Below are 23765 nucleotides of genomic sequence, written 5' to 3'. Positions count from 1 at the left end.
CAAGAGTTGAGAAGTATTCGACCGTGTGGGGCTTTCAGTGCTGTTAAACTTATACTGCAACAGAATGAGACAGAAAAAAGGAAAATAAGGAATCAACATTCTCCCCATATATTGAAATTAAGGCATCATGAAAGGATTGTTTTCAAAATGTAGACATTTCACTGATGCAATTCAGACCTTGCCAGCTAAACATGATGCAGACCCATAGAATATGGTGACACTAAAAGCTCACTGATGGCTCCCAGCAAGCCCAGTACTTATAACTGCTGATTGCTATCTTCTCATAGGAAACAAGGGCTGTCAATAAACTTGGTCAGGTCAGAAAAGCCAAAATCCAGAGGGCAAATCAATAAGAAATTAGCTCTCATTCATTTTTAGCACAAGCATGACAAAAAAAGTGATCATTTTATTGTACCCTTGTAAATGTGTGCATGAAATTCTTTTAAGATCAGCTGTATTGTTGATCACAGTAGTTTTCATACCATTATTCTTTGTTCCCAGGATATCTTTGGCAGATTGGGAAACACCTGTTAACGCCTTGCGAAGCACAGGTAATCGCAGCATGATTGAGACCTGCATAAACAGCAAGAGTTCACTTAATGGTCACAAGTGTTGCTCAGGCTGTTCTATACTAGAACAGAAAAATTAATATAAAGCCCCCATTCAGGAATTCTTGATCGAAGTTATCCTTTTTGAGGTTAGGATCATAAGTGGAAGTATGTTTCCTTTGTTGCTCAAGGTTGAAATCTGAGCTGTGAGAAACTTGGCATTTTTTTCAATTCACTTAAGGGACATGGATGGCACTGGTTGGGCCATCATTCATTGTTTGTACATAGTCACCCTTGAGAAAGTGATGATGATCTGCCTTCTTGAACTGCTATAGTTCATTTGGTGCTGATAGACCCATAGTGCTATTTGGGAGAGAATTGCAGGATTTTGACCCAGTGACACTGAAGGAACAGCAATATTTGAAGATTCTCAGCCACCTTTCTGCCACTCTCACCAAGCTGATTCTGTCAGCAACAAAAACCTTGAACAATCAGGATCTGAAGATGCCAAGATTCAGTACATCACCAAAAGATAGCAAGCCTGCTTGCTCTAATCTGTGGACACTGATTATTGATGAAACACTGGGGTGATCTACTGAAACAACTCAAATATTATTCTGCGTCAGTCTGAGGATATTAGCATTCAAAATTACAGAATGCCCAGCTTATAATTAACAATATATGTTATCTTATGCAGGGTTTTGCACTAAACTGAAGCAACATATGATGGCTGAAGCATGTTAGGCCAGATTGCACCCTTTAGCTACCATTTCATGAAAAATGGTCAATTTGAAAACATTCACTACCGATTCTACAAAATTGCAGAACTTAGCATTGATTCAGCACAACATGGTCACGTTTCTCTAGCCCCAAAAATCACGTTTCGGGATATACATGGCAGGTAAGTCAAATTCCTATTTTTAGTCATTGATATACTATACTTGCATTTGTGATTAGCCAGTTCACGGCCTGTAAGTGGATGTTTAGTGAAATGTGCGCTTAGAACCTTATCACTAGGTGCTTAGGATCAAATAAACAATACAAGTGAAGATGTGCAGGAGTTTAAGACAATCCCATATAGAGCAATTTTATATGGCAACAAAAGGAACACTGATTTCACAGTGAGGCAAAAGTGAGATATTGCACCAAGGATTGAACTGGTAGCTTAGAAGGAATCAAGTGATGTTGATTGCAGGTATCCTCCACAAAAACACCAATATTGTTTCAGAGCCGATCCCAACTGCAGCAACTCACCAAATCTGCCTCGACAGCACCTGCCAAACCAATGACGGCAGCTGCTTCTCTAGGAAAGGGAGCAGATGAATGTAACATCACCACCTGCAAGTTTTCACCCATAGCACTCACCATCCTGAATTCAAAATATAATCACCATTCCTTGGTGAGTGCTATGGAGGTCTAAATCCCAAAACCTCCTCCTAAACCACACAATAACTACAGCAGTTCAAGAAAACAGATCACCACCAGTTTTGCAAGGACAAATAGGGATGGCAATAAATATTAACCTTGCTAATCAAAACCACATCCCCAAACGAATAAAAAAAAGCTATATCAACCAAAGGCATTAAATTCACCATGCATTTCAGAGAATAATGGCAGCAAAAATAAATTTTATGATAGCATCTATCACATCATGTGAAAGTGTTTTAACATTGAAGAAAACATTCCTAAAATTGTTACTGTTCTTGTGTAGGAAACACCACAAATGTTTACACAGCAAGGTCACAGAAACAACACTGTGAAGCTAGTTAAGCAAACACAACACATTCAGCAAGAAACAGGGATAATTTCGTTACTCTTCAAAATATTTGAAGGAAGTTTTTAAGTCTACCCAGTAGCAGACAGCTTGTGGTTTCAGCAGAAAAAAATCACAGCCTTTAAAAAACGCGATTGATTTGTCACTCAAGGTTCTGAATGGGAGGCTTCAACCTGACATTTGAGATGACAAGGAAGATTCTGAGGATATCTGTTGTTATTGTGGGATGGCTTTGGGCAGCATCTACTCACACAAAAAAGACAAACAACTGTGCACGACGTAAGCCAGAAACAAAAACAAACAAACTGCCGGAGAAACTCAGCAGATACGGTAGCATCTTTGGAGGGAAACCAAGTGATAACGTTTCGAACAAAAACAGAAGTTGCTGGAAAAGTTCAGCAGGTCTGGCAGCATCTGTGAGAAAAAAAGTTAATGTTTCGGGTCCAGTGACTCTTCAACAGTCCTACAGCCAATTAGTCTCAGTGTGTTCAGCCGCAAACTACTGTAGATGCTGGAATCGGTACAGAAAACAAAAAAAAAATACTGGAAATCATAGCTCAGTCTACACACCTTGATTTCAACACAATGCAGAATGAAATCATTAGCTACTGACGGGGAAATAAGAGAACAAGGTAGGTTAAATCATATTTTTTTTAAAAAAAGGACGGGTGGAAGTGTTGGGGAAAGAAAGACTGTGTTTACAAACAGCGTCGCATTAAAACTGTCAGTTCAACCTGACCAACACTCACACGCAGAGAGGAGAGTCAGACGGTTCACAAACCTCTCAGGCAAAACTCAAAGATTCTGCTCAAGGGCAAAGCCCACAAACCTGGGTCTGCAACCGACAGACACCAGAACAGGGTCGCGAAATTATTCCACCGAGCACACCAACTACCTCAGTTAATCACAGACAAGAGTAGCCAATATCAGACGTTGCTCTCTGCCACCAGCAACACTCGTTTCGCTATTTAGCCTCCCCAACCAGAACAGCGGTGCAATGGCGGCTCGGACTCGGCTCCATCCGACCACCACTCGGCAATCTCCGGAAAGACGGGCGTCGTCGGAAAAAAACCCGCAAAATCACAACGTTCCCGATTTAACATTCCCCTTCCTCTCCTCCTGCCGCAACTCAGCTTTATAACCGTAAGGAAACGCGTAAATAAAATCGGGTGTTGGTTGCGTGGGGTGGGTTTCCTTTTAAAAAACACAGGCTTCGGCTATTTCCGTCTCCACCCTCCCCCTCCCAAAAGTCGACGTGAACTTTCCCGAGGCGAGCCCGTCGCAGCTTAACTTTAATTTCAAAAATGTGTTCGGTTGCGGGAGGGTGGTCGTGTTTGTTTTGGATTATTTTCTTGTTTTTTTTAGGCTCCGCCCCCCCGACCCTCTTTCCGGCGAGGATATAAAGGCGGCGCGCGTGGTCGGTCGCCCTTTTTGTAACGGCTGCCGCTCGCGGTGGCGAAGCAATCGGAGTTTAGGAGCTGCAAAGTCCACCGGCCTGCCCGTCACCTACCACCCCACTATTCTCTACCTCTCTCTTGGACATGGGATTCGGCGATCTCAAATCTCCCTCCGGCCTCCAGGTGCTGAACGACTACCTGGCGGACCGGAGCTACATCGAGGGGTGGGTAAGGCCGCTCTTGAGGATGGACGGGATCGGTTGGAGGGGGAGGGGGCTGATGTTGGCACATGCCGGCCTGAGGCCCTCACGCCGCCAGCTGGATAAGGATCTAGGCTAGTAGGCGACCCGATTCGGACTGTTCACCACGTCGACCCTTCACGCCCTCGGCACGCTTCCTTGGGACGCGTTACAGCTGAAAGTTACTTCTGATCGTGTCTTAGCCGTTGCCCTTCTTCCGTCGCGCCCCCACCCCTTTTTTTTGCTCTTCCCTGCCCCAATCCTCAGGCGTGTTTTTCTTCACCCGATTCTCCGCCCTCCATTACCCTTTCCCTTCGTCTACCCGCTGCTGTATTGGCATCTTTTCTGGGTAAATTTCTTCTTGCTTCTCTTTCACCCTCCCCATTTTATCTCAATGCTATGGGCTGTCATGCCCCCATCTGACTTTTCGATTTCTATACCCTCCCAAAATATACCGCTCTTGCTTACTGTCTTCCCCTGCCCTAGGACACTTCCTAACACCCTTGGACTGTCTCCTACTTTTTTTCCTCCCAAATCCCATCCCAGCTGTCCATTCCCTATTTCTCCAAACACCCGAGATGAGGTTTTGTTTTATTTATCTCTCTTGTTTTCTTTTAAGTTCAGCTCTTCGACATGATGGTTCACTTTGTTTGCAGTAGTAGTTGTGTGTGTCTGTGGGGCAATGTTGTTTGATTTTGTAAAGTAATTCCTAATTTGTTATAGGTATGTTCCGTCACAAGCTGATATAGCTGTGTTTGAAGCTCTTGATGCTCCACCATCAGCTGACTTCCACCATGCACTTCGCTGGTACAACCATATCCAATCCTATGAAAGCACCAAGGCTTGGTATGTTATGTTTGATATGAGCTGTTTGACACCTACTGAGTCCCACTATTTATGGTTACAGCCTGTGTAACTATTGGGAAGATAAAACAGCTGCAGTGTGGTTAATAACTTGACCTTTTTGATGTCTGTTAGATCATCCAGGGGAATGCTGTTCAAGTTGTGCAGTAGTATATTTGGTCATTCATGCAGGCTGGCTGTTGAGGGTGTCATTTCCTTTGATCTGCACGGAGGTGAATGTTCCTGTTATGAGGTCTGTTAAACATCTTGTGGACTTGAAATGTCCATTCTAACTGACAATTCACATGACCTTGTGATAACTGTTCACTTTCAAGCTGAGAATGATTTGCTTGAGTTAATCATCTCATTAGTCAAACATACCTACTGAATTGTTGTAAGCCATATAATGTATCATTTTGAGCTCTTTTGGTCTAAGCTTGTGCTGGCTCTTTCAAAGAACATTCAGCTAGCCTCTGTCTCATTTTGAAGATGGGGCTTGCTGACGATCGAAACGTTCGGTATGCAAACAGGACCCCCCTCTTAGCACATTTGTTGCCGTTGATGTCTTGATGCCTGCCAAAGAAGATGCCATTTAAAATAATGAACAGTTGGCAAAACACTACAAGTGTGGCAGCATCTGCAGAAAGAAATCCGTTCCGAGATGCACGTGCAGAACAATCCCCAGGCTCTATGCTTTTTCTACAGATGCTGCCAGATCTGACTTTCCCCAGCAGTTTCTTTTTGTTTAAAATTTCCAGTATCTACGATCTTTATTTCATTTTTCATGTTTTTATTTCTCATCATCTGGTTGCTCACCTAAGTTGATCAGTCGCCCAACAGCCTTAATTTCTTCATGCGTCCAGACTCTCTCCACATCCTTAGGCCACTCATTTCTTCCACCCTGACTATGGTTAGATCTGCCTCCAAATCAGTGGTTGTGCTCTCTGCTTTCTCCTGTTCTGACCCTGTCTACTTCAAAACTCAATGACCAAAGTTTCCCTTGAGTTTATCTTGGGACAACTTCAAGCTGTACCCCCAAAAGACTGATACTAATGTGTTTACACTTCATTGGTCGATCACTTCAAGGAAAAACCTGCATTACTGATTATCAAATGCAATGTGGCTGCTTTTGTGTCTAAATTAAACTGATTGCTGTCATCATGGATGACCTGCATTGTGTGGATGATTGCAGTTTCATTGTGTAGTCTATACCAGTCTTGCAAGTCATTTGACAAAAAGTGAACTTGAATTAACTTTGATAAAGCGGTGTAGAGCTGGAAAGCTGCTCCTCTGCTGCTTGGCCTGCTGTGTTCACCTGGCTCTACACCTTGTTAAATCAGATTCTCCCGCATCTGCAGTTCCTACCATCTCTTAAATTAACTTCGATCTGTTTTTAGTCAAATATTGCATCTCTGAAACAGAGACTTGTGGTTTATAGTTCCCATGCCATGGCAACTGCCATTGAGATCCATCAGTAGATGAGCTGTATCATCTTGACCTTCCACACGCAGTGACAGCAGGTGTTACATAATATACACGAGTTGTTGATCTAGATCCATGGTGTAAACTTTGGATCTCTGTAGGCCACCCTCGACTCTATCTCTTTGAAGAGCATAACTTTTGAGGCCACAAACCAGTGATTTTAATGGCCTAGTCATTGCATCAGAGCTGTATATAAAATCTGTGGATTTATGCTTTTTTTTGTGTAGTGATTATTTCTATTTAATTGTTTTCCAAATGTCTTGATTTATAGTGCAGGCTTGAGTTAGATGCCAATTTCATTTTCCAGTTGGAGAATTCCAATTCCAGAAAGATTCCAGAAAGTTTCCAAAATTAGCAGCAATCCCTTGACCTGGAAAGTAGCTTCATTTCTAAAGGCTTCATTGAAATTTTAACTTGAGGTAGAATGGTTGCAACTCCAAAACCAACAGTGTCTTGTAGATAAGACAAGATCATGGGGGTTGTAATAGAGCAGATTTTGTATCAAATGAAATTTCAAGATTTGTACTGTTTGTGTTTCAGCATTAATTTGCTGGGCTGCAGAAGTGGGAAATCCTGTCACTACTTCTGAAGTTCTAAATACTGATGTTTGCTTGCCTATTTGCATTTCTGACTCTAAGCCATTCTTAGCCTTCCAGGTGTTAAGCAGCCCCTTAGTAAATATGGTCCACAAAATGTAGCAGATACAACAACAGCAAAAGCTGTGGATGACAATGATGACGACAATGACATTGATCTCTTTGGATCTGATGATGAAGAGGTAGGTTCAGTGAAGCTCTTTGTACTTGCTTAAACCCTCCTGGCCTGAATTGAGATAAAGTTGAAGGATGTTTTTTCTGTAGTCTCGTGAAAACTTTGGTAACTGTTTTCAAGTATGCTTGAATTCAAAAATACAAATTTGAAAGACTTCAGCTTTGATACATTACTTGCCCTCAAACACCTCCTCCTGCATGGTGGAGGCACCAAGTATCTGTAACTGTACTAACTTCAAAAGCAGCTTATAACTGTTGTAAATTTGCAGAATTTGTTCAAAAACTAGTGGCTGAGACAATGAAGCCAAGTTTGTTCTGTCTCTAGGATTGTGGAGTATCCAATTGTGACCAGCTGAAAAAGATTTATCTATAAAATTGGGGTTGCTGGCAGCCTGAGAAACTGATTTGGTTCCAAATCGGAGGTTACTGAATTTAGAATGGCTTGGTTTGTTTATGATTTCCAAGCATCTGGCGCTTGTTTTTGATTTTACATTTGTCATCCTTTGGCTGATTTTGTGGTTATGCTTTCTCCAATGAATACCCTACTGTATCTGATTAAAATTGCAGATGCTGGAGATCTGAAACAAATTGCTGGCAAAAAGTCAGCATCTGTAAGGAGAAAGCAGTGTCAGAACTATATTTTACTACATTGTTCCACAAGTGTAGTTGACAGTTTCTTGTATCTATTTCTTGCAGGAAAGTGCAGAGGCTAAAAGGCTTAAAGAAGAACGTCTAGCCCAATATGAAGCTAAGAAGTCCAAAAGTATGTAGTGTCACTTCAAAGTTTAGTGATCTCTAGTAAAGAGTGCTTAATGTTTTATCAACTTGTTTAAAATTCTCCTTAACCTAGTATGATATGTCCTATTATGGGTCAAGTGTGTTGAATGTGGAGACGTTCAGCTGTGCAAATACTATAATAGATGAACAACAACACCAGTTCTTCAGTTTGTTTCATTCCTAATGTATCATGTTCTGTAATGCAGTTGCAAGGAATCAGCATTAAGTAAATGAATGCTGTGAAATGCAGTGGTTTTAATGATGATTTCAATTCACCATCTTTCGACTGAATCAGTGATGTGAATTAATTGAATCTGACAAAACCAGTGTTTTTTATTGAGAAATTACCCACTCAGAGGATTCCAGCTTTGTAGGTAAGGAGTTTGTGGAGAACTGGAACACTGAGGTATACAGTGGTATGGCAAGTCCTTTGTATAACTGCATGTAATTGCAGGCTGATGTTCTAATAAATGATCACACTCATGACATGATCTTGTCGGTTTTTTTTAGAGCCAGCACTTATTGCTAAATCATCTATTTTGTTGGATGTGAAGCCATGGGATGATGAAACTGACATGATCAAAATGGAAGAGTGTGTCCGTTCAGTGACTATGGACGGCTTACTTTGGGGTGCCTGTGAGTATTATTACTTTACATAATGGCCAGACTGCTTGCAATATTCTGTAATGACCTAGATAGTGATAAGTTCAGGTCTTGAGGCCAACCCAAGTCACTTTGCGGATATTTTTCCAGTTTTGGAAAACTGCAGAATTACTAAGTAGACAAATGGATTGTTGGCTTGGTATAGCATCAGGAAGCAGCGTCTATCATTCTGATCGCAAACTGCTGTTATGTACATGAGTAATATGCCAAATTTCATTTGGCCATCTTGGGTAAAGTTCTCAGTAAAAGTGTAATAGTGACATTTTTGTATCTTGGCATATTGTTATGGCATAAAGACTTCTGCTTTTGAGGGTTGTTTCTTTGTCCTTCCTAAATCTGAAACTAGGAAGGATGGTAGCTTTTTAAATTCTCTAATAACTACTTTTCCATTCTAGCCAAACTGGTTCCTGTGGGTTATGGCATCAAAAAGCTACAGATTCAGTGTGTAGTTGAAGATGACAAGGTAAGCATGTTTCCAACTATTGAGCAAACAAATCTCAATTTAAGCATCTGCAATTGGCTGCTGAAAAGCCTGTGTACTTTTATAAAACAAAAACAATATATTTGAATGGATTTTTTTAAAGCTTCCTATTATACTTCATTGAATTATTGAGGAAGAGCTTTGTAAGTTTAAATTGATCATTCAGAAAAGATTGGCAAGCTTATCACTTAGTCTGCTTCAAGTAGCCAGAACTGCTGAGGTCAGAGTACTTTTGAGCTGTCCTCTCACTTTGACTTGTGTTAAATGCTCACTTATTGTGTCGCAAAGAATTAAGTGTTATGCTGACTCCTACAGAATATTGAACCTGATTAATGAAGGTAGATGGCTGACCTATTAAGCAAGTGAGCTTCTGCAAATTTGATTTTGGCTGGTCATTGCCAGCTTCAGCGATTTGATACTTATTCACTAATTCACTCTTAATGTCCTTTTTACAGGGGATTCTGCTTTAATTAGATAGTTACATTCCAGTGCAACTTCATGTCATATAAAATCGAGCCAGTGGGAAAGGTGGGGGGAGGAATGATGTGTGTGGGGCGGTGGCAGGGTGGACGGACCACCAAAAAAGGTAACAAAGGATAGTACTGTTGTCAACAGCTGTTTGGACAGGTTGGTCCAACTCGGTTCTTAACAGCTGTTTGAAATCATTGAACATAGAACATTACAACATAGTACAGGCTCTTTGGACCACAATGTTGTGTTGCCCTATTATCCTAGTAAGATCAATCTACCTTGTATATCCTGCATTTTACAATCCTCCATGTCCTTATCCAAGACTCGCATGAGAGTCTCTAAACAATCTGATGGATTGTGAGACTGAGCTCAAAATTCTGCCACACTCCTACAACCCTTTATGTAATGAGCTGGCACATCAGGTATTCCTTTCCTTACTGAGGATGTTTGCTCCTTCTGGGGTTTTGGGATGATGCAAACAGTTAGTCTTGTATATTAAACAAGAATCTGTGCCAAGCCAGATGAGGATAGCTGATGATCAGTCAGTTTCAGGAATCTTTGGAAAGACAGAAGGGTTACTAAGAAATGGAAATTTTGGGGGTTGGACTGCAGTGAATAAAGAAAGTGTGGTGGAGCAACGAAAATCAGGTGTGCAAGAGGCTGGACTTGAAAAAAACACTTCTTTCAGCAAATTGCTCAATTGTTTGAGATTACAAATTGAGCTAAGACTTGAGGATTTGATAAGGATGAGAATTTTACAGTTAAGGTAATGGAGCAAAGTGGTAAATGGAATTTAAGGTATGTCTCAACTATCACCAACCTGGAGATTGCTTGAAGGGCTTTTCAAAAAGTGGGGTGAGGAGAGAAGAGCAGCAGTAACAGTAGACCCACAAGAAGCCACGTGATGCCAGCCTGAGTGGTGGATGACAGTAAACTATAGACAGTGTCACCCCTGACTATTATAACTGCTTGTGTCCTTCCAGCAAGCTCCTGATGACGTCTACACTACATACCATTAGCAAAGGACTCTTGACATCAAGATGCCCAATTGATGGAATTGCTATAGCCAACACAAGTTTGTGTTGAAGAAATAGCATTCCCCTATTTGTCAGTTGCATTACAGTCAATTTGTGTTGTCAGAACACGTTATAGCAGAACCTCCTGTACAGCTGAACTGAGGTGGCAAGTACAAATCCCTGATCTGTTTGGATAAAGTAACATTAGCAGTGTTATATTTTCCCTTAAACTTTCATTGCTTTCAGTAAAAATTGTTTGACTATCAGGCCTGAATGTTGAAATTGACTTCATTGGCTGAATTTTGTGGTTGTATTTTGTAAATTTCTGTTGCAACTGCAGAGATTTGCTTGTGCAGAATTTGGTGTTTGCTTAGGCAAACAAGATGAAACAGTAGTTTGTGGTCTAAGTGCATACATTTGAGGTGAAACTTAACGTTACGGTGGGTGAGTAAATGATATGCTGCAGGATTTCACGTTGTAGCCTGTTTGATAGCTTGTATGGACTTGTACCCATACAGTACAGAAAAGGCACTTGAGTCCATGTCTATACTGGTCCCACTTTGCCCAGTGTCTTGAATGTTTTGATCCTTCAAGTTTGTTCAGGTGCTTAGTAAATATTCAGGTTTTGTGCCTCAATTGCCCCTTTGGGCTGTGCATTCCAGATTGCTGGCGCCCTCCTGGGTGAAATAAAATCGCAATCCTCCTCAAACCCCCTGCGATTCACCTTGTGTGTCTGCCCCCTTGTTATCAATCCTTCGACTGAAGGAACAGGTGCTTTCTATTCCCCTTGTCCTTGCTCCTCAATCTGGTATGCTGTATCAGGTCTCTTTCTTTTCTATTCTTAACAGTGAGATTATCCAGCCTTTCTTTGCTTCTAAACTGCTCCATGCTATTGAGTATGCTGTTAATTCCAGTGCATCACCTTGTGCACTCCAAGATTAAATTCAATCTGCTGATCTGACCAAGCTATTTTATCCTTCTGTAACCTAAGGCACCACCCCTCCATTGTTGACCACTTAGCCAAACTTTATCTGCTAACCTAAGATTTATTCCTCCCATTTTTTTCTTGATTGTATCTACATCAACAAGAAGGGATCCTGCACTGACCCTTGTGCTACCCCACCATACTCTGGCCGCCACACTCAAACCAATCGATCTCCTACCACTAAGCTAACTGTTACCCTGGATCTCGTATGGTGTGAACTCTAGTCTCCTACTTTGGAGATTCTCGGAGGCTTTGATGTCAACTGCACTACCTTCATGCATACCACCGATCATCTCAATTAAATCAAACTTGCCTGTCTGAATCTTTGTCTCTCCAAGTAGAGATTTAATTCTCTGCTTCAAAATTTTCTCACTTAGTTTCCCTACAATGGAGACTTGCTGGTTTGTAATTGCCTTTATCTCTACCTCTTCTCAAAGTGGAGCCCCACTAGTTATCCTCCAGTCCTCTGGTACCTTCACTGTAGCCAGAGATGATCTTAAAAACTAGGTCAGACCAATTACGACTTCCTTATTTTGCACAGCTTGGAATAGAACTCACCCTGCGCCTGGATACTCGTCCATGTTAAGCTTTCAAATTAAAGAATTTCACTTCACTCCCAAGGTTAAACCCATCAAGAACCTGAATTCTGTACTTCCTCTTCATCGGTCTTTACCTTGGAGGAGTAGTAGTTACATGGTCTCTGGCTCCACAGATTTGCTTCTTGCTCTCATATGGTCCCTTCTTGCTTGTCCTCTTGTCCTTGACGTACTCATCCTACCCCTTTCGGATTTCCTCCAAACACTGACTGTCAGTGTTATTTACATGTACCTGTTCTGGAATTGGAATGATTTGGTTTTCCCATGTCCATCAGCTAAGGGGAATTGATGATCTGGGGAGTTGAAGGTGAGAACATGTTCAAAACTGAAATTTTTATGTTCTGGTTGCACATACCTGCTATTTGAAACATAATGGTCTCTGTGGTTCTGAGCATGAGTTTGTGGAAGCTTTATGCTTCCAATTTAAATTAAGTTGAATTAATTGAAGCAAGTTGTTTGCTTGAATCTACTTCCTGTTTATTGTTTTAAATCCCAAATGCAATTTTGTAAAGTACATTAGCACTTTATACATAATTTTGAACTTATGGACTCAGAGCCAATGAAAACATACCCTTTTGGTTCAGCTAGTCCATGTTGACCAAACTAAACTGATCCCACCTGCATGCACTTGGCATATACCCTCTGAACCTTTGCTATTCATGGACTTGTTTGAATGTAACTGTTCCCACATCCTCCACTGCCTTTAGAAGTTTGTTCCTCGCGGACTACTGCTCTTTTTTTAAAAGAAAACTTGTCATGTCTTACATCTTTTTCTCCTCCCTCCTTAAAAATATGCCCCCTGTCTTGAAAACCACCTTAAGTAAAGGACACATGTCATTGACCTTTTTTGATTTATATTCCTATAATAAATCTAAGGTTGCCCTTCAGCCTTCATGCTCCAATGGAAATGTTCCCTCTTCCTGGCAACATTCTGGTGTGTTGTTGTTGCTGTTTTTTTTCAAACCCCTTCCAATTTCATGTCCATCCCTTAACAGGGTACCCATAACTGTGCACACTGTACAGGACATTGGTGATGCCTCAATCTCAACATGATGTCCCAACTCCTACACCCAATGTGTAGTTGAGCAATGAAGGAAAGCATGCTAACTGTCCTGACCCCTTGCCTACCTGTGAGACAAATTTCAGAAAACCATATCCTTGAACCCCTAGGTCTCTGTCTAATACCCAGGGCCCTGCCATTGTTAGAGTCCTGTCCTTGTTTGGCCAAAATGCAATACCTTGCATTTATCCAAATTAAACTCCATCTGCCACTCCTCAGCCCATTAACCATGTTGATAAATATCTCTTTGTAATCTTCAATCAACTTCTGTCCTCTATACCACTAATTTTGGTGCCATCTGCAAACTTAACCAAGTCTCTGATTATTCTCCTACAAGTGTATATCTAAATGAGACAAGTGGATCCAATACAGATTCCTGCAGAACATCACTGGTCACAGTTTACTAGTCTGAAAAATAATCCTCCTCCACTCTGTCTCTGGGCAAGCCAGTTGTGCCCAATTGGCAACCTGACCCTGAATCCCATGTGATCTGACTTCATTAATCTACCACCTTGTCAAATGCATTACTAAAGTCAATGTAAATGTCTACTGCTCTGCCCTGAATCTTAGTTACTTAGAATTCAGCTAAGTTTGGTCAACATGTTTTCTCTTGCCTGACCAGACTGACTACACCTAATCAATCCTGACATCAGTGTACATAAATCCTGTCTTTGAGAATTGCAACCAACTTACTTGTCACTGGTATCAGACTCCATTCTATACTTCTAGGTTTCTCATTGAAGCCTTTCTTAAAGGCATAACATTCGCAACCCTCCAATCCTCTGGCACTTCACCTGTAGTTAGGGGCCCTGTAATTTCTTCCCTAACTTTGCACAATGTCCTGGAGTACACTTAATCAGGTCCCAAAGCTTTATTCACCTTTTTTTTTTCCTTAAGGACTCCAGCACTTGCTCTTCAGTAATCTGAATCGTTTTGAAAACAAATTTATTCCCCTGGGTTCTCCAGCTTTTGTTCAAGTAAATACTGATATGGAATACTAAATTTAGTATCTGTCTCGTCTCCTTGGGTTCAATACATAGGTGACCTCTGATTTTTTTTTTAAAAAGTGGCCCTATTCTCTCTAGTTGCTCTCTTCATCTTAATGTACTTGTAGAACCTCTTTGGATTTAACCTTTATCTGCCAATTGTGTATTGCTTAGAATAATCTAATTGAGTATTTCTTTTCAGGTGGGAACAGATATGCTGGAAGAAGCTATTGTTGCATTTGAAGATTATGTTCAATCTGTTGATGTTGCAGCCTTCAACAAAGTGTAGAATGACAACAAATGAACACTTAATAAAAACTGGCATGTCCAGAACTAAACCTGGTCCTTTGTCTTATTGTGGGTTTTGTGGCACTTCAGAAGAACAAGGAAGCAGAGATCACCAGTCTGCCATCGAGGATTTTGAACTGAATGGTCTTCCTGAAATTGACAGCAAAAAGTATAAAGTTGCTTACACATGAACCTCAGTTGACCATGCAGAATTTGCATGATGTTGACATTGGTTAGAATTTGGTTAACTAGGTCATGTGGAATTGCATTTTTTTCTTTGCCTTTGCTTACAGAATTTTCAGTGCAAGCATAATCCTGTTTAACTTGATCAATCAGCAATTGTTTAAAAACGCTGCCAGTTCAAAGACTTCAACTATTGACTTTGTTTTGTTTTCCTGCAGTATTAAAGGCAAGCTTTCTATGAATGTAAATTGCATTTTGTATTTGGAGTAAATCATAAAGCATGGAAACAGACCCTTCAGTTCAACTTTTTTTGTGCCAATCTGGTCTAGTTGCATTTGGAATATATCCCTCAATCCTTCCTATTCATGTCCCTGTCCAGATGCATATTAAACATTGTAATTGTATCCACTGTATCACTTCCTCTGGCAGCTTGTTTCATACATTCTCCACCCTTCTTAAAGGTTGTCCTTCAGGACTGTTTTAAAAAAAAAATGTCTTTGTCTCGTTTTGGACCCCCTGCCCTGGGGAAATAACCTTGGCCTTTGCATTATCCATGCCCCTAATGTCCTCCCAACCCTCCCTCAGGTCACCTCTGCCTCTGACTCCAGGGCAGGGGGAGTGCCCTAGCCTATTCAGCCCCTCTCAATAACTTAAACCCTCTTGGCAGCATCCTTGTAAATCTGCACCATCAAGTTTAAAAATATCCTGTTAGAAGACCAGAATTGGCCACACTAAATGCCTTTAATATCCTGTACAACTGCAACATGACATTCCAACTCAATGCACTGACCAATATCGGTGCTAAATGCCACCTTCGCCACTATGTTCAAAGTGGAGTTGTAGGTAGACAAACAATGCACCTTCACCCTAGGTCCTTGTTTGGCAACACACCCTAGGCTCCCACTATTGTCTTGTCCTGGTTTGCCTTAGTTTAATTTAGATAACGTGAGGTGTTGCAAGGTTCTATCTGCCTCTCCTCTGCCTATCAACCCATCTGATCAAGGTCCTGTTGCACTGTGATAAAATGATATGCTAAAAAGCAACAAATTGAAGAACATGTTCCAGTTAATGCCTGTTAGTTCATACACCTCATGGATTAAAATCTCATGGTTCTGGAAAGTCAAAATTCTAGTTTGGATTTTCTTGTGACCTGGCTTTTATAGTCAGCTGTAAATGAAAAAAAAGCATTGTAAATTGAGGTAAAGTATTGAATTTTTTGCTTGAAAGCACGAAATGCTGATGTAGCATTTGCAGGGTTTTTGACTGGTTTAATGACTGAGCACTGCTGGTTTGGTTTCTTTGCCCATCCTAAGTTGACTTGAAGGTGTTTGAGTTTCAACCTTGAACTGCTGCATTTTGCCAGTAGACCCATAGTGCTTTGGGAGAGGAGTGGGTGAGTTCCACTATTTTTGTCAGCAACTGTGGAGGAAGACTGTATAGTTAAGATAATGTGTGGCTTGGAGCATGTCCTGCCAGTGGTGTTCCCATGAATCATTTGCTGATCTTGATGTAGAGATTACAGATTTGAAAGGGGACTTGAGATGCTGTAGTGCTTTTCCAGCTCCACATTTGTTTAATCTTGCTTCCAGCATCTGCAGTCCTTACTCTCTCTGATCAATGGCATGGTGGAAACTTGCTCTTTTTGTTCTCAATCCATCTGAGAAATGCTGTAAGATGAGCTTTTATTGCTTTATTCAAAGGAATGAACTGGTATTTTAACAGCAATCTGACTGTCAATTACTAGACATTTGAACACTTGCTTGTCAACAGCATTTGAAAACTTCACACTGAACAAATTTAGCTTTTTTAGTCCATTTGTGAGCAGGCTAGAACTGGCCAAAAGAACTTACAAAATAGTAGCACATTTTGGTAGTTCAATTCTGACTTGTGGCAATATTGACCCTTTTGCTGAACATATTTAACATAGAATGTGCAGAGCATGGGAACAGGAGTAGGCCATTTAGACCCCATGCCTGTTCCACTATTGACTGCAATCATGGCTGATCTTTGGCTTAACTCCAGACACTTGCCTATAGTCCAGATGTCTTTTTCTTAAGCTGAACTATTATCTTATTTTAAAAAGTAGTCTGATCCCGCATCTCCTGCTGTTTGTCGAAGAGTTCCAGGTATTCCTTGAGGACATATGTAGAAGTGCTTCTCAATGTATGCCTCTCATACTCGGACTGTGCCCCCTAGTCCTAGAATCCCCAATCAATAAAAATGGCTTCTTTATCTACAGTTCTTTCTAATTAATATCTTTGTTGATCAGATCACCTCTTAACCTTGTAAAATTCAAGAACCAGGCCTAATCTATATAACCTCTTCATACTTTAACCCCTGAAGTCAGACTTCTAAGAATGACACCATGTGTTTGTACTTTCTCCAAGGCTAATACAAGTTTTGCTCCCGAGTAAGTTCTATGTAAAGTTTTGTAGAACTTCTGCATCCTTGTACTCTGTTTCTCTGTATATAAAGACCTGTACTCCATTAGATTAGATACCTGATTTTCTGCACCTGTTTGTAGCATCTTAAAGATCTATATGCCTGAATCATCAAGTCATTGTAACCATTGCATGCAATAGCTCCATGTTCTTGCTGCCTTAGTGAATGTTTCTTCTGAACTCCCTACTAAATTTCTTGGTAATTTGTGTTGATTAGTTACGTTATTCCTGCATTAGGAAATACTTTCTGCATTCTTAACCAAGCCTTTCATCATTGAAGGCCTCAACCTTTTTAGGCGGTTTCTGCAGATTTTGCTTTGGTATGCGTACTTGCACGCTTTAAAACAAAGTGAAGTTGAAATCCATGTATGTTTTTAGGTGGTAGTTCTCTCTTGGTAGTAGATTCAAATCCCAATTCAGACTTAAATGCTTATCTAAGCACTCCAAAGATGAACAACAACCTGCTGCACTGCCATTTTTGTTTTCATTTAATCTTAAGCTGTATGCTGTCTGATCTTAGATATTACTTTTTATATTCTATTAGCTAGCAATAGAACAAATTAGTTCTCCATTTGAATTGGCTATTTATCCTCATGCCTAGTTTTTTTTCTTGTTATGCTTGCAGGACTTTGTCGTGTTGAGTTCATTGCCTAGGTGTTTAACAATGGGGAAAAAATCAAATGTTTTAAGGATATGGGTTATGAAAGATGCAATGTAAAAACAAGCTTAATTTTAATGTATCTGCAGAACCATGTGTGAAGCCAGTTTTGTACTGTGCAAATTCATTAATATGTAATGGGGTTACGCTGAAAGGCAGGTCCTAGAATGTTTCTAGAATCTGTAGAATTGAAATTTGACAGGCTATATTAACAACGTGTTGACAAATTTAGGCAGCAGCAAACTGTTGCTGTGCAGTTCCAATTTTTTTTTGTCATGCAGTGACATTACTCGTAGAGCTGCAAGTTTGTCCAGTAAGTGCTGGGGTGGCTGATTCAACTGAGACTTCTGAAGAAGGGCCTAGTCCAAAATGTCAGCCTTCCTGCTCCTGATGCTGCTTGGCCTGCTATGTTCATCCAGCTCTCCACCTTGTTATCTCAATTGAGACTGCCTTTAGTTTAATGGACAACTTTTCTCTCCTCAATCACTGAACTCGCATTTAGCTCTGATCAATTGCAAAGCCAAAATAATGATGACTCCCGCTCATCTGCTGCTTAGCCTCCTGTGTTCGTCCAGCTCTACACCTTGTTATCTCAGTAGGAACTGCAGATGCTGGAGAATCTATCTCTGAATTCCTTAGGTCCTTGCTCCTCTTGTAGTTGACCCTTCCCTACTAGATCACCCAATCATAACATATGTAATGGTGAATTAGTTGCTCAGCAATTAGTTCACCTGTCTTAAACAGTGTTTCTGTTTTAAAGCTTGCCATGTACAAGTATCAAATAACAACTGAGCACTAACACTTCAGAGGGGTTTGGATAGATGGGTGGTGGTGGTGGTGACAGAATCACTGATCTCTTGAGCTGATATTATTGAACACAAACTATCGTCAATGCTGTATCACATTGATGTTGTCAGTGGCTTAATTCGTAGTGCAGAAAGGATTTGACTTTGCTTCAGTATCTTGCTCATCCATATGTCAACTGCAGAATTGCCAATAATCAGTGGGATGGCACTTAATTGGTCATTTTCTAGTTTGTTAATCCAGGTCCAGGAAGTCAACCCACCTATGGCAAGTGTTGAATCCAGAACTTCGGTTTGATAATTAACAGTTTTAAGTTAGGATATAGTTTCTTTTTATTGTGCTGTCTCACACTTTGTCTCTTTTAATGGCCCTAATCTTCAACCTTATACTTAATTCTGTTGCCTGCCTTGACAATTACCTTGCAAGAGTTCCATCATCCTTTTTGTAAGCATGGGGGTGTGCTGAATCCAATACAACTTTGGTATTGAGGGATGGGGAGAGGGGTGAACCATGGTGATTGACTTGTTGCCACTCCATCTCCACCCAGGTACACTTGTGCACTCTTCCATATATCCATCTGCATTGACTAATGTGTACTAGGTACTGAAATTACACCAGCCTTGGATCTTTACTGTGATTCCTAGCCAGTTTTGAACATCTGTTCTACCCTTCGAGCAGTCAGTACCAAATTAAACACTTTGCAATGCGTCCTGCCACACTGGTGACAGGTTCAGTTCATAGAGATGTTCATCTTTGCTTTTTCCAGTCGCTGGCAATTCGAAGAAATTTCAGTGTTTTGTGCTTTTTTTTAAGGTAAATGTTAAACTGCTCTGCTTTCTCTTGACAAAAATCTGCGTTGTTTCGGAGGCAGTTTATTTCTGGGGGCGTTTTAAACATGCAGTGGTCTGGGTGTTCCCTCATCAGGCATGTCAGTAACATGCAGTGGAGGATCCCTTTAACGGTGGGCGCGGCCGCGCTTCAGCGTCGGCGGCCAGTAAATCGCGCTGCAGCCCCTTTAAGAGTGGCCAGGAAGTAGAGCAGGAAGCGGCTGAACTCTGACCGTGAGGGTGGAAGCACATTCAGCGCGCTTGAAAGGCACGGTAAGGGGGAGGGGGCAACGTTCAGTATGTGGGGGCCTAGGGGTGGGAGGGGGGAGGTGTTGCATGTGGGAAGTGACTACTCGGACTGGGAGAGACGTGTGCGCGCGCGCGGGGAACCCGAAGTATTGCGCGTAACCGCTCAATTACTTGTTACTTTCAATGTTGTAACTTCAATGTTGCAACTTGCACGGTGTATCTTTCAAGCCCCAAGGGAGAGCACATCAGCTAAAGATAAAGAGTTGCTTTTATTTTTGCACGGGGTTTGGTCGGGTGGGTGCGGAGATTGAAATGCAGTTGAACAATTGTCAACTGCACCCAACAGTGCAACCCATCTGCTCTGAAGTGAATTCGATTTATTTTGATCCTCCTTTCCGCCCCCACCCCACCACAACCACCCCGATCTGTGAGCCAGTGCTGAGCTGTCAGTGGTTGGAGAGAGGGAAGGAGATAAGTATTACTCGTGCTGCTCCAGAGAGTTCAAGCGTGACCATTTTAAAGTGTTTTCTGAAGTTTTTAAGACAGGCCATTTCTAAGAGCCAGAATTAGCAATTGCGTTTACTGAAGACGTCTGGCTGAGCTTGTACACGTCTAACGGTCAATGTAAACTTTCTGCAACTTGTGTGTTCAAAGACTAACTGTCTTGTTATAAAATATATATTCAGCTGTGAGCGATTGAATCAAGGCTTCGGCATCTGCTATGAAGTCAAGACTTTATTAGTCTCACCCTGAAGAGTAACCAGTGTTGTGTACGGTTTGACAGCAGAAGCTCGGCTTATTTTTAAATAAAGGTATCTTAATTTGATCCAATTTTCCCCTCGTTTTGGCGGGGGGGGGGAGGTTTACTATTCTGGGTGAATTTAACACCTTTTTGAAGGCTGGCAAGTCACGTTTCTCTCCCTGCATCAACTGAATTGACGACTGCAGTTGACAATGCGCAGTCTTGTATAAAGCTGCAGTGTCCTTTTTTTTGTTCAGTCTGTGGCAGATATCCAATGGCAGCCTGGAAGGTTTTGCAACATCAGGTATTGATTCCAAGTTAGTCATCAGATATTTTCAAATCAACCTGTTCAGAGATGTTATTACACCCTGGAGTAGGTGAGGTTTGAACTAAGGCCTTCTGGCCTAGAGGTAGACACACTACCACTGCAGCACAAGATCCCTTCTGTCGTCAGATGCATGATGTTTGGAAGTAATGTGATACAAGTACCGGTAATCTCTTGAATGAACAGATGAAAATTCAAAACAAAAATTGGTACTTGGAGATTTTCACTTTAGTTCAAGCTGGAATTGTGAAAATGGTCAGGTTACAGCTGATGGGCTCAGTGATTTTCATCTGTACGTAGATACCACAAATAGGAGTTGATTAGCTCAATTGACTGGATGGCTGATTTGTGATGCAGCATGGCACCAATAGCATAGATTCAGTTTCTGTACCTTGTCCGAAGCATGGTGACCTTCGGGTTGGACTACTACCAGTCGTGTCTGAGAGAGCAACCCAATAATTCTCTAGTACTATGGCAGTTTCTTACTTTATTATTGTAGCTATAAGAGCAGATTAAATGCTGAGATAACACGGTGTGAAGCTGGGGTCGGCTTGGACGGCCTGCCAGTTCCGGAGGGATCGCCACGTATGCAAGAGGCTGCCAGCAAGGCTGATACTTTCTCTCCTCTCTCCCCCCCCCAAACTCCTGGCTACTGCGAGCTGACTTAGTGTTAATACCGTCAACGGGCTGGAGCTGGGCAATGTTGTGAGATAGCAGGAACTGCAGATGCTGGAGAATTTGAGATATCAAGGTGTACAGCTGGATGAACACCATCCAGCAGGCCATGCAGCATCAGAGGAGCAGGAAGGTCTCGACCCGAAACGTCAGCCTTCCTGCTCCTCTGATGCTGTATGGCCTGCTGTGTTCATCCAGCTGTACACCTTGATATCTCAGATTCTCCAACATCTGCAGTACCTACTATCTCTGTAACAGAATAAATGCTTGTAGTTCTGTGGCAACTCACTGCCTCTTCAAAGCCTGTGCACCATCTCGTTGCTGCAGAGAGGCAGCCAAAATGATTAAAGAGCCTTCCAACCCCGGTTATAATCTCTTCAAATCTCTTCTGTCAAGCAGAAGATACAAAAGCTTAAACATGCATACCAACAGGTTTAAGAACAGTTTCTTCCCAACTGTCATTAGACTGCTGAATGGACCTCTCAGATTTTGAATCTAGTGCTAATCTTGCTTTTGAACACCCTGTGCAGCTGTAACATTCTATCCCTTGTTTTGGTCAATTACCAGACGATCTGTATGTCCTTGTATGTTATGATCTGCCTGTCCTGCAAGCAAATCAAAACTTTTTACTGTACTTAGCTACATGTGACAATAAATCACATCACAAGGCTGAAATTAGGAGTGTGGTGGAACATTCCCAAATTGTCAGGATGAGTGTAGCTTCAACACAACTTGACGCCGTATAGGACAAAGAGTGGTAATCAAGTGGCCTCCTATTTAACATGTTCAACATTCAGTCTGTCCACTGCTGACAGTTGGAGCAGTGTATATCAGCTACAAGATGAGCCGTAACTATTTACCAAGCCTCCTTAGGCTGTTTACAAACCTGTAACATCACCCACTTTGGACAGGAGTAGCAGATGCTTGGGATACACCATCAGGTTCCTCTCCAAGCTGTAGACCATCTTTGATTGGAAATATCAGTCTGTTCCTTCAATTGCCCTAGGCTACAATTGTCATTTCCTCCCTATAGCATTGTGGGTGAAGCTACACTACATGGACTGCAGAGATTCAGAAAGCAGCTCACTACCACCACCACCTTGATAGCAGCTAAAGATGACAAATAAATGTTGGCCCAATCTGAATGAATTAAACACTTGTCCTTTTTCCTTCGATCTGTACGCTATCTTTGTACAAGCTTATTTTTGAAAGAGTGTGAGCTGTGAGGCTGTTATTAACGAATTTGCAAAGTTTCATGATTTGGGAAAGCAAGTTCCAATTCCTACATCTGAAGGGATTTGAAAGAAAATGTTGCACTCTATGTGGTACCTGGCACAATCTCCCAATGTCTTCAGATGCTTTATAGCCATTGTAGCACATTTGATGTTAAGCAATTACTTGTTTTGGAAACAATTGGCACACATCCAAAGGATAATATGATGATTGGATCATCCCTATTTCATGCAAATATAATCGTTCTTGCAAGACAAACTTAGACAAAATATCTTTTTCCATCAACACAGGATCGTCTGTTCACGGGCATTTGATAGAGGGTAAGCAATGCCTCTGGGCTCCAGGAAAAGTGTTTTTTCAATAGTGTCATCGATCTCTTATGTCCACTTGAGTGAGTAGACTGTACCTCTTTAGGATCTGAACTGAAAAGCTTGCTTTGTAGTAAGACTTAAGGATATAATCCACATACAGTGGACCAGAGCTTCATCTTTAACTTTTCTAACCAAGTAGTGTGCAGTTGCTGAGCTCCAATCATCTAAAGTTGTAGGGTGGTCTCCATGCCGAGTAGTCAACTATATCTCCCAAATGTATTGAAAGCCTGGGGTGCAACTTTGACTTGATTACATCTCTCTGCAAGAAGGTTCTGATCAGTTTGCCTTTTATCATGCCCTAGGATGGAATCAGATTGTTTGTTTGTTTTTTTCTTTCTGAATTTATCTGGGATAAAACTCATGTTGGTCAATATTTACTTCAGGAAGAAATTGTGGCTGGAGTGTGGTGAGAATGTGGCACTTTATTTACCACATGGAGTGGTTGTGACAAATAAGATTCTGCGAGGAAACTGAAAGAAGCTTACCAGGAAGAATGGAAAGGGAGAATATACCGATCATATTGATGATGACTGTAGTCATAGGAGCAGAAGTATGCCATTTGGCCTATTGAGTCTATTTTGTCATTCGATTTAGATCATAGCTGACCTGATATCAGCCTTGAATATAATTAATAACCCAGCCTCAACAACACTCTGTAGCCAAGGTTTCTGCAGATTTATTACCCTTGGAGAAGAAATTCCTCATCTTTGTCTTAAATGGGTGACCCCTTATTCTACACTTGTGAAGGTGGATATTTGAGTGAGTATAGACCAACCAGGCCAAATACTCTTTTTGAGGTGCAGATTCAATATAATCAAAGATGTCAGCACTTGGAATAGCTCACTTTACATTTGAAGTATTTTAGGCTTGTATTAGGTGCT

General features: G+C 41.3%; 3 protein-coding genes across 13 annotated transcripts in view; 2 read left to right on the top strand and 1 right to left on the bottom strand.

Moving 5' to 3' along the window:
• The window catches only part of ndufs1 (NADH:ubiquinone oxidoreductase core subunit S1), a 33710-nt gene extending 30225 nt beyond the window's left edge, over nucleotides 1–3485 (bottom strand). Inside the window, exons 1-2 of one of the 5 annotated variants that reach the window (XM_048533651.2) lie at nucleotides 3218–3485; nucleotides 483–573 (exon numbers count right to left, since the gene is read on the bottom strand). In XM_048533651.2, the coding sequence (XP_048389608.1) occupies nucleotides 483–564 (82 nt within the window). In that variant the 5' untranslated portion in view covers nucleotides 565–573; nucleotides 3218–3485. The other 4 variants (XM_048533652.2, XM_048533653.2, XM_048533654.2 and 1 more) reach the window with 4 other exon arrangements.
• Nucleotides 3486–3744: 259 nt separating this feature from the next.
• Nucleotides 3745–14430, top strand: eef1b2 (eukaryotic translation elongation factor 1 beta 2). 2 transcript variants are annotated; one of them, XM_048533655.2, is made up of 7 exons: nucleotides 3746–3943; nucleotides 4682–4804; nucleotides 6932–7061; nucleotides 7750–7816; nucleotides 8341–8466; nucleotides 8889–8956; nucleotides 14291–14430. In XM_048533655.2, exons 1-7 carry the CDS (start codon nucleotides 3864–3866, stop codon nucleotides 14375–14377), a joined length of 681 nt encoding a protein of 226 aa, XP_048389612.1. In that variant the 5' UTR covers nucleotides 3746–3863; the 3' UTR covers nucleotides 14378–14430. The 2 variants fall into 2 exon arrangements, with proteins under 2 accessions (XP_048389613.1, XP_048389612.1); XM_048533656.2 differs by lacking the exon at nucleotides 4682–4804 and having other exon boundaries at nucleotides 3745–3943.
• A 5059-nt stretch (nucleotides 14431–19489) lies between these two features.
• The window catches only part of zdbf2 (zinc finger, DBF-type containing 2), a 28095-nt gene continuing 23819 nt past the window's right edge, over nucleotides 19490–23765 (top strand). For 3 of the 6 annotated variants that reach the window (XM_048533691.1, XM_048533685.1, XM_048533690.1), the window contains exon 1: nucleotides 19490–19562. The gene's annotated coding sequence lies outside the window, so the exon portion shown is untranslated. Of the gene's footprint in view, nucleotides 19563–20237; nucleotides 20351–23765 lie in introns of those variants that run through there. The other 3 variants (XM_048533687.1, XM_048533692.1, XM_048533686.1) reach the window with 3 other exon arrangements.

This window comes from Stegostoma tigrinum, chromosome 7 (assembly GCF_030684315.1).
Source record: "Stegostoma tigrinum isolate sSteTig4 chromosome 7, sSteTig4.hap1, whole genome shotgun sequence".
Taxonomy (NCBI): domain Eukaryota; kingdom Metazoa; phylum Chordata; class Chondrichthyes; order Orectolobiformes; family Stegostomatidae; genus Stegostoma; species Stegostoma tigrinum.
Note: the sequence above shows the minus strand (reverse complement) of the source record. Positions and strands in the feature narration are given on the sequence as shown.